The sequence below is a fragment of the Pezoporus flaviventris genome, unplaced genomic scaffold (assembly GCF_033815535.1).
Source record: "Pezoporus flaviventris isolate CSIRO_AGI_PZ_B2104156 unplaced genomic scaffold, CSIRO_AGI_Pfla_v1 ptg000041l, whole genome shotgun sequence".
In the NCBI taxonomy this organism is placed as follows: domain Eukaryota; kingdom Metazoa; phylum Chordata; class Aves; order Psittaciformes; family Psittacidae; genus Pezoporus; species Pezoporus flaviventris.
The window spans coordinates 552,786-563,190 of NW_026892589.1; the positions used below are offsets into that span (position 1 = coordinate 552,786).

The following is a 10,405-nucleotide window of genomic DNA, read 5'->3' on the forward strand; positions in this document are numbered from 1 at the left end:
CAGCTTAAGGCTGTTTCTTCTTGTCCTGTCACTTGGCTACTGAGCACTAAAGCTGATGCTTCACCCCAGATGTCCCTCTTGAGTGGTAAGCCAACTCAGAGCCCGCCGTGCAGCTCTCAGGGCTCTCACCTGCACAAATACATCCTCATCCATGCTGGACCATCTTATGCAGAGGGGACCTCACTATCCCCCTCATCAGCCCAAAGTACACGAAAAGGAAGCAGGAACCAGGACTTGTCCCTTTCTACCACCCGTCATTCCCCCTCCTCCCGCTGATGGGTGACTGGGGGGCTGGCACAGAGATGTAGCTCCCTTGTCAGTCACCTCAAACCGCACGATGGAGCTCCATTAGCTCATGCATTCCCTCTCTATGTGGCTTCTGGCACACATGGAGACTCAGGCAGGAGCTGCCACCAAAGAGGTCCCCAGCCTGGGGCAAGAGCCTGGGGGTTCCACAGGTACTAGAACTATGGAACCGACAGCCCAAAGCCAGTGCTCCTTTGCAGCATTTCCAGCTCCTTCAGGTCAGTCACCAGGTCCATCCCCAGCCCAGGCATCACCAGCACCACCACAACTGAGGGGGCTGAGCTCTGCTGAACTCATGCTTACCCATGCCCCTGCTCTACCTTGGTGCTTTATTCCCTTTCCCAGCAATCAACCTGCCTGCACCGCTGCTCCCATCTCACACACAAAACCTTTCCGAAACCCACCCCGAGCACAGGCATGACAAATGCCCGCTTGAATGGGCTGCCTGGCAGAGCATCTGCAGCCAGATGGTGGGAGCTGGAGGCGGGAGAGCTGCCGTTGTCATGGCAGTGCTGGAGCAGCCTCCTGGGATCCCAGCAGCAAGGGGGATGGCAGCTGCCGGCTCTGCAGGGGAGCTCTGGGTCCAGGTGGGCTCTGCTCCTCATGGCACAACCCTGACCTCCTGCACGAGCTGCCCCTGAGGTGCTCCAGCCCCACCATGGGCTTTGCGGCTGCTACAGGAGGCGCTGCTCCAACCCTGGCATCAGGCAGGCTCCCTTCCTGCAATAGGAGCCATTGTTCATCCCCGACTTCCTCATCCTCACCCCTTGGCAAGCAATCTCCTTGACAACAGCTCTGGCCATGCAGAGACGAACAGATTCAGCACCAGGGACTGCTCCTGCCCGTGCGTGTCCTCATGGGCCCTATGGTGTCTCCAGAGGGGAATGTTGTCCACTCTGCTCCTTGACAGTTTAACAGTAGAGTGCAGGGGGTGCAGACCCCTCCCAGCAGAGGGTCCAGAGGCAACACAGCTCAAAATGGTTCATGGGGATCCTGTGACAGTGCAGGGCCCACATCAGCCCGCTTTCCAGCCTGAAGCACCTGCTGTAGTGGAAGGTGTCCCTGCCCATAGCAGGGGGTTGGAACTCGATGAGGTCCCTTAAACTCAAACCAGTCTGGGATTCTATGATGACTCTGTACAAGCCTTGCTCTAGGAATGCCGGAAAACCCTGAAATGGTGACCCAGGCACAATCACAGCTCTTCAACACACAATGGCTTTGCGTCTTCAAGCAACCCCCAACAGCTTCTCTGACCTGAACTTCACCCGTGAACACCAGAAGTGCTCACAGCCTCCTCCTGCACCAACACATCCCTATGGGCAGCCCATACTGCCCAGCTCCACCACAGTCCCTCCACACTTGAAGTGCTCCTTTACCCAGCTTCTAGCCAGTGTCCCCACTCTCCCATGCACTGCATCCCTGGGTCATCAGTCCTGACAGGTCTCAGAGACACTCAAATTCCCCCTGATTTAATCCAGTGCCCCACACTCACCATGCAGGGCTGGGGCAGAGGTACTCACAGCCATGGACATTTGGAAAACTGCAGCCCCCAAGACAGAACAGAATGGTTTTATTTCTCTGCATTTGGAAACTGGTTTAAGGAAAAGGGAAAGCCCTCAGGATGTCTCTGCTGCCCGAGTTGAGTGGGACACTGCAAACACAGCCCAGTAATGCTGGGCAGAATCCCAAAATCTCCCATGATGCTGATACCTGCTCAGTGTCTTCGGAAGAACCTGTTCAAGGGGCTGTTTGTGCCTCAGCACACACAGAACCATCTTCTTGTAGAGAAACTTGGACATTTTTCCCAGCTGCCAACCATCCATGGATGGCGAGTCCGCCTCCAACTCCTCACCTCTCCCATTCCTTACCAGAGACATCAAAATGTCTCCTCAAATCCAGAGGATTTCCTGACACAGTAAAAAGCAAACACATGAACAGTCTATTCATTAGAGGGAAATGAGAAAAAACTCCAGGAAGAAACCAGCAGATTTGCTCGTTCAGGAAAAAGCCTTCTCGGACTCAGATTCCTTCTGCTGTAGCTTCCGAATCAGCTCCAGTAAATTCATCTGTAAAGTCAGCTCCTGCAAAGGAAAGAGATGATTTTGCAAGAACAAGATGATCCCATTCCCTGCTGCAGGAAGCAGAAAGGACGGGTTTGAACCACCCACTCAAGAGCTGCTCATCATCAGGGAGCAAAAGAGAAACCATGGAAATACCAACCAAAGCCTTTCTCTGGTTCAAGTGCTTCTGTAAGATACAGGGCAGTAATTTCTTAAGAGATCTGCTGCAAAGTACAGCTCTTGGGAGTCCCAGGGCCTTAGGATACACTGAGGATTCAGAAAGGTTCTTCTTGACCATGACAAATGCGGTGGGAACCAGCCAGTTCTGCAGGTTTCCCTTTCTGGAGCAGCAGCACCCGCTTGCACGCCCACACCCCATGCCATCCTTCAACAGCACTTTCCACACTCTGCTCCTTTTCCAGCATAGATGGGCAGGAAGCAGGAGGGTTCACTCTGCGCCCTAACTAGAGTCTGTGTACAGCACACTGCTGTACTGGCGCATCAAACTCCTTCTAGGTATGTCATTCCCTTTCAAAAAATCCCCTCTTCCATGAGTGAAGACCACTGTTTCCTACAGTCAACACACTCAGTGTATGGTTTCCTTACCACCTGCTCGTACTTTGGTTACATTTAGCTCACAAGCCACTTACGCTACCCAGTGGAGCAGCAAATCCCATGAACACTGCTCCGTGACTCAGGCTTGCAGACATTCCCTTATTGAAATAAAAGGAGTCTATTTTGGTAAAAACCTATCGCCTGCATAAGCAGGTATTTTATACAACAGATATAGAGGAAACACCCCAGCATGTGGAGAACAGATTCCAGGAGGCATTTCTTAGCCAAAGATGGTGTTCACAGGTACAAGCCAAGGTCTGCATCTGCTTTGCCAACTACTGTAAAGGAAAACAAACCCCAGCAAACAGGAACCCTGTGAAGAGTTATCACTTCTAAAAGGCAGGGGCAGGAGGGGAGAGAAAGAGCTGCTTTCATTGTACCAGTGAGGAACAGCAGCACAGGAAAAACAAGAGGCTTGTTCATGGCTGCATGGCAGAGACTCGTGGGGTTTAGAGGGTGCCTGTTTAACTAACTTGGTTTAAGCCACTTTTTCTCACTAGTGGGTCTTTATGGAAGTGAAACTGAATCAGTTACACCTCCCTCCCTGTTAAGAACAGCCTGCTTCTGTATTCCCTGCAAACTCCTGTGGCATTCCAAGGAGACTTTGGAAGTTTTATTTCCACTGCTCATGAGTTTCGGGAGCAGATGCACTGGGGAAACCACAACCAGTGTTCTAATCACAGCCTGAGATCATCATCTCCAGGAAGTCACATGCAAGGATTAACAAGAGGCTCATAAAGACTTTGCCAAGGCAGTCTGCACAGTGAGCGAGGTACAGCAATGACAAACCTATGCAGCTTCTTATTCAGGTATCATTCAGCCCCATGCAGGAGCCACAGGATTGCAGCACAGCCTTCCTAACCCATACACTGGGAAAAACACAGCAGAGAGCTGGGATGTTGCCGTACCTCATGGTTTTCTGCTCCTTTGTTACAAACCCAGTACTAGGTCCACAAAGGGCACACTGCTCATAAGCCGATGGGGCAAAGGATGGGTCATTCTCTCTGATCCAGTGATTCAGAATTCATTAAGAGCAAGATCTTGTTAAACAAATGAAGATGCTGATACAAGTGTGCTGTCAGACCTTACACTCCCTGCCCAAACACCAACCTGTGGGTTAGTGGTGATGTAGAAGCCAGACACACCAGCCTTCTCCAGAGTGCTCTGTTGGTCTATCACTTTTTGGTCCAGTTCCAGGACTATCTTCTCATCCATCATCCGTTGCTCCTCTCGAATTCGTTGCTCCACAGCCTGACAAAGATGACAATCAATGGAAAACTGTGGAATATCTGCCTGCCTCCTACCTTCTGTCACCTCCAAGTCTGTTACTGGAAATGAGGAGCAACTCAACCCTGAAGCATTCCTGCCCCAAGGACAGCAGAAGGCAGCAATTACAGCCCCGGGTCTTGCCTCCTCCAGTTGCCATGTCTCAGCAAAACTACCACTCCAGAAAATGCAGGGAAACCTCTGGGACCATCCTCCTCTCTGTGTTTGGAGGCCAGAAAAGACCATGAGCAATAGATCAGTGTCTGAATAGCTTTTCCTGAGGAGCCAAGGTCTGAGCTATGGCTGAGGACAGGCTCTGGAGAAGTCCAAGGAAAGACCTGGAGGAGGAGCAGAAGCCACTGAAGCCCATCAAGGTGCCAGCTCAGACACTTCCCTGAGCCTCTGTGTTCCCTGGACAGCAACACACAGAGCTGGGGCTGTAAATCACACCCAGATCCCGGTTACTCACTGATGGAGCTGAACTCCTCAAAAACCCAACTTCAGAACTGGAATCCACTTTATGTGGTATTGACAAGAGCAAGCTGAAGCCTGGCTTAGGCCTATGGTGTGCTGGGGCCCTACTTGCGGCAGGCTAAGAACATTACCCTGGACTTCAGGAGTGGTAGCATGCTCCAGGAGTGCTCCCACACTGCAGAACGGAGCACTGCCACTCAGCTATGGAGGAAACCTCAACCAGAAAAACATGATGGAGAGGTAAGAAGAAAGAAGAGGATTGCAGGGGATGAGAAAAGCCCAGCTCACATCAAAAGCCATGTGTGTGTGGAGGCAATACAACCTTACCGGGCTGCACTGAGCAACAGAACCCACATGCAAGCCACAGGGAAAGTTAGGAAGTGTCAAATCTCATCTACAGAAAAGACATGGATCTGCTGAAGAGGGTCCAGAGGAGTCACACAGAAACGGTCAGAGGGCTGGAGCACCTCTGCTATGAGGAAAGGCTGAGAGAGCTGAGCTTGTGCAGGCTGGAGAAGACTCCAGGGAGTCTTATTGCAGCCTTTCAGTTACTAGAAGGGATATAAGATGGGAATACTTTTTAGCAGGGCTGGCTGGAGCAGGACAAAGGCTGATGGATTGTGAGGACAAGGGGGGATTCAGGATGTGAGGAAGACACTTGTTTCCATGAGGGTGGTGAGACAGGGGTTGGAACTGGATGAGCTTTACGGTCTCTTCCAACACAAACCATTCCATGGCTCTATGCCAGCAAGCCCAGGCCAGACCTCACCTCCATCTCCCGCTGCTGGGCAGCGCGGAGCAGCGGCAGGTTGTGGGGCCTGCAGCACTGCTGCGCCTCCTTGTGCCGGTGGAAGAGCTCCTGCTTCATCCCTGCAGCAAGACCGGCAGCGGGTCAGGGCATGGCACCGTCAACACCCCCCCGCCATCCCTCCATGTGCCCCACAACCTGCCACAACCCAGCACCACACCCGCCTCCCGCATGCCCCGGACTCATGTCCCCCCGCATGTACCCATCGATCCCTCCCAGTGCCCGCCCCATGTCCTCCCAAAGCACCCGGGCGCACCCCCCCTGCCCTGCACCCCCCGGTGCCCTTCCCACGTTCCCTCTCCCCACAATCTCCCCGGTCTCCCCCCCGTTCCCCTCTGCCTCCCCCCAGCCCCCCCCCGCGTTACCCCACGCCCGGTTCCCCCTGCACCGCCTTCTCCCCCCCGCTGCTCTTCAGTGCCCGCCCCGGTTCCCCCTCGCGCCGCGCGGTTCCCCGCGGAGCCCCCCGCCGGTTCCCTCTCCCCGTTCCTCTCCGGACCGCGGTGCTCGCTGTGCAGCTGCAGCCGCTGGCTGTACAGGTTCTTCTCGGTGAGGTGCTGGATCTCCAGCAGCCCCTGGACGATCTCGAACACGGTCCCGTCCAGCAGCGCCAGCGCCAGGTCACTCAGCGTCGTGTACGAGAGGCGCTGCTGGCAGGGGCTGCGGGCGCGGGTCAGCACCGGCCGCCCCGCCGCTCGCCGCTCCCCGCCCCGCCGCTCCCCGCCCCGCCGCCCCGCTCACCTGGGCAGCGCCTTCACGAGCGCCTGCAGCTCGGACAGCAGCCGGTAGTGCCGCTCCTGCTGCCGGGACCGCGCCCGCGCCTCCGCGGCCTCCAGGCCCCCGGCTCCGCCGCCGAACCGCGACATGGCCCCCCCGCACCGCGCCTGCGCCGTACCGACACGCCTCCTTCTGCCGGCCACGCCCCCTTCCCCCTGCGCGGTCCTAGTGCCCTCCGCTCGGGCCGCTTTCGGGGACGGCAGCGGCTGCAGCGGGGAGCCGTGGAATCGGCTGGGTTGCGGAAGAGCTTTCAGCTCATCCATCGGCTCCCCAGCAGTGCCAAGGCCACCACTGCCCCATGGCACTGAGGCCTCATCTCCACGGGGTGTGAACACTTGCAGGGACGGTGACTGCAGCCCTGCCCTGGGCAGCCTGTTCCAATGCCTGAGCACCCTCTGGGGCAGGAATTGTTCCTCAGCTCCATCTAAACCTGCCCTGGGGCAGCTTGAGGCCGTTTCCTCTTGTCCCATCCCTTGTTCCTTGGGAGCAGAGCCCAGCCCCTCCTGGCTCCAACCTCCTGTCAGGCACTTGTAGGGAGCCATCAGGTCCCTCCTGAGCCTTCTCTTCATCTGAACCCCCCAGGGCCCTCAGCCGTTCCCCATCACCCCTCTGTGCTCCAGGCCCTGCACCAGCTCCGCTGCCCTTCTCTGGCCCTGCTCCAGCGCCTCAATGTCTCTCTTGCAGACCTAGAGCTGAACACAGGATTTGAGGTGTGGCCTCACCAGTGCCCAGTGCAGGGGGACAATGATGATGATGATCATCTTCATGAGCAGAAGCCACAACCTCCCACCTGCCCCCAGACCCTATGTGTAGGTGGTGCCCAATGGCTGGGGTGTTTCTGAGCACTGCTGTGGTCAGTGCTCTCCTGGGGGTTCCTCTTCACCCCATCCCTTGTGTATGCATCACTGACATCAGAGGAATTCCACTCTCCAGCCTCATTGCTTCATTCATTCACATCTTGGCTTCATGGTTTCAGTCCAGCCCATGAGCTGGGGACCATTCCCTATGGACACCAAGCCAGGCCATGTTTGTGGGTTCACTGGGGAGCCCTGGGAAGGGTGAGACACCCCCGCCCCCCACCCCCCAGCTTCCAGGATCCCTTCCAATCCCTTAAACATTCGGAGTTTATTAAGTGCATTTTGACTTCAATCGCGCTGCTGGGGTGGCCACGGTTCCTTTCAGTGAGTGCTCGGTGCAGGTGATGAGATCAGTGCTCAGCACAGGCCGAGTTACAAACTCATTTCAGCAGCGTGCACAAGAGGTTCCTGGCTTGAATTAGCACAATGAGAGATCCGCCAAAATGTACTAAAAACGCTTTGGAAGCAGAAGGTTTAATATGACTTCAAAGCGTGCTGGAGAGGAGTAGAAATGGCTGTGTTGGGAGAACGTGGAGCATCCCCAGGCAAACAGGGCATCCCTAAAACATCCTTGGATATACCTTTCCTTTTTTTCCTTTCCCCTGCTTGTGCTGGGGCACTTGATGATCTTAAAGAACTTTTCCAGTCTGGTTGATTCTATGATTCAATGAGTCTATGCCTTTTCCCCTCCCAGTGTCACATCCCCATCACCACAGTATAGAGCAGACCCTGCCTTCATCTTGCCATCTTCACCAACTCTCTGAGGCTCCTGCTCTCTTTCCAAGGCTGTTTCGAAGGTCAGTGGAAGCCTTGTGCTGTCTGGGCATGGGAGGGCTGTCTTGACCCCAGACCCTCAGCAGCATCATCTTGACCTCGACCCTGAGAAGCACAGGACTGGAAAGGAGCGACCATGCATGAGGCTCGGCTGTGGGGTGCCGGGGAGGAGGCCGAGGGGCTCAGCCATGGAGCAGGGAGCATGTTCCAGCGACAGCTCCAAAGGTGCGATCCGGTGCCTTTGTGCCCCTGTTGAAGATGTTGTGGCTGAGGGGTGCAGGGAGGGTGCTGCTGGGGCCCCTGCTCCACTGCGGACATTCCTCTCCCTTGCTTTGTGCTGCAGGAAGTCTGTGCTTCCTCCCTTCCCAGCGCTGCTCCCGCTCAATCACTACCAGATGTGGTTCCCATGCGCTTCTCATTACCCTGGCCGGCTTCAGGCGCTGCCTGCTGCAGGCTGGTGGGCTGGAGCCTGCAGAGCATGGGGATATGGGGGACCTGGGGCAGATATGTGAGCTGGTGTGCATGGCAGGAGGCAGCTGGCTCCGGTTTGTATAGGGCACATACTGCCTTTGGTGTTGGGATGGGATGCTGGTGGTGATTGCAGGGTGGACTTGCTGCAGTGGATGGAGCTGGAGCTGGAGCTGAAGGACAGGGCACTCTGATGACACATGCATGAGTGGACACGGGGCTCTGAGTTGAGGGAAGAAGCTCAAGGAGCTGAAGTGCAGCCCGGTCGCCCACTGGGGACAATCTGCAGCCCCAGGCAGGATGAGGCCTCATGCATGTGCTATGAGGAGTCATCAGGAGAGCAGGATGCTCCTTGCCGCAGCACAGAGGGAGCCAGGGGAAGGGGTTTCAGCACCAGCCCTCCAACTCCATTTGGCACTGGGTGCATGGTCACCCACCACAGTGGCTTTGCCACCCATCCCCACCCTCCTTCCCCCTTTTTTGGGCCACTTGAACCTCTTGTCTGGCCTCAGCCTCGTGCAGCTCATCCCTGGGTGAGCGTGTGGCCAGAGCCGCCGGAGCCTCACAGCCTCAGGCTCACCGGATTGATTCCAATTTAAACAGTGCAGAGTAAAAGTGTTTTCCCCACTCTGGCCTCTGGAGCTGAATATCTGAACGGGAATTTCACCCCTGAGCTGCAGCTAAAATAAGATCTGGATTGAGGTGGTCGCTGGCTCGGTGGTACGAGGTGAAATTTTCACGCTCCCTTCCTGATGGCTGCTCATGGAGCTGGTAGAGCAAAGGCTACAGACATGGAAAAGTGGGGTTTGACCTGCTTGCATAATTAGAAACATGTTACAAACATGGCCGGGCTTTGGATGTCCAGCTGAGCATCCATGGGGACCCAAGGAAATGCTGCACACACATCCTGACTGCACACCAACCCCTGGGAGGAGACAGGGATGCTCAGCCAGGGTGAACTCATGTTAGTTGTAGCTCAGCAGCCCAGGAGCTCCTGGTGTCTCCACTCCCTGCAGAGGAGGAGACATTCCAGTGCTTCCGGACTGGCCATTCCTGGAGTCCAGTCTCCTAGGGAAGTCAATCAGGGACCATTCCATCCACTTTTGGGGCAAAGAAGAAAAGGGCCATTTCCTCATGTATAACACACCCACTTGAAGACGCCATGTGAAACATCAGTCGAATGTATACTTATATCCCCAGCCCTAGCTGGTGTGTGGTGCTGGTGGAGCCGATGGAGCTCCCTAAGCACCTCACAGTACCCCCTCCAGCATGAGATACCCCTGGCACTGATGGGAGGCACATTCCCAACAGAATGTTGGGAGCCCGCTGTCCTGTCCATGTTTCATTCCCATTGGAGTTCCTCTTCCGAGTTTATTTTTGGTAGGGCCTGAAATAGGATCTGGATTGTTGGCATTGGGCTCCCTTTTATCGCTGCTTGCCGGCCAAGTCAAAGCAAACGTGCTCTTGTCCAATCCAATGGTTCCTTCTTCAGGTTGGGAAAGTGGGATGGAATGGGAAGCAGATCAGTGTCGCGGTGCTGGTGAGGATCGGCCATGAGTGCTACTGTGCTCCTCTGCTCCCCTGGATGAGGTGCTGGCGGAGACGAGGGCTGGTAGCTGTGGGACAGGTCCTACTCCATCACAGCATCATCTGCCAGCCTCAGCCACTGCTCCCCCGGTCACATGCAATGCATTTAGTGAAGCCATCACGCTGCCACCAAAGGTGTGACCTGTCTGTCAGGGAAGGTGGCTCCTGCTCCATCCCAGGGGAGCAGAAGCCCTGGATTTGCTCCACATGATGACCTCCTCCTGTGGTTGGGTTCTGCTGTTTTTCCTTTGAGGCCAGTGATTTCTGCACCTCCAGGAGAGCAGAGCAAAGCAGCTTAGAAAAGCAAATGGAAGTCCTGTGGGACGCAGCTGCAGAGGAAGCTGTTCTGTTTGTCAGCCTCTGCTCATTTGTGGAACCCTCGAGAAAGTTCCTTCAGCAGTGTCTATCTCAGGGTG

The 10,405-nt window shown here is 55.5% G+C and overlaps 1 protein-coding gene across 1 annotated transcript; it reads right to left on the reverse strand.

The window, feature by feature from the left end:
- Positions 1–1,833: 1,833 nt before the first annotated feature.
- On the reverse strand, positions 1,834–6,566 carry LOC133275642 (protein DGCR6). Its single transcript, XM_061465668.1, has 5 exons — positions 6,268–6,566; positions 6,026–6,186; positions 5,491–5,591; positions 4,092–4,232; positions 1,834–2,387 (listed from the first exon to the last, which is right to left on the reverse strand). The coding sequence occupies exons 1-5, from the start codon at positions 6,564–6,566 to the stop codon at positions 2,304–2,306; spliced, it is 786 nt and encodes a 261-aa protein (XP_061321652.1). The 3' UTR covers positions 1,834–2,303.
- Between the last annotated feature and the right edge of the window lie 3,839 nt (positions 6,567–10,405).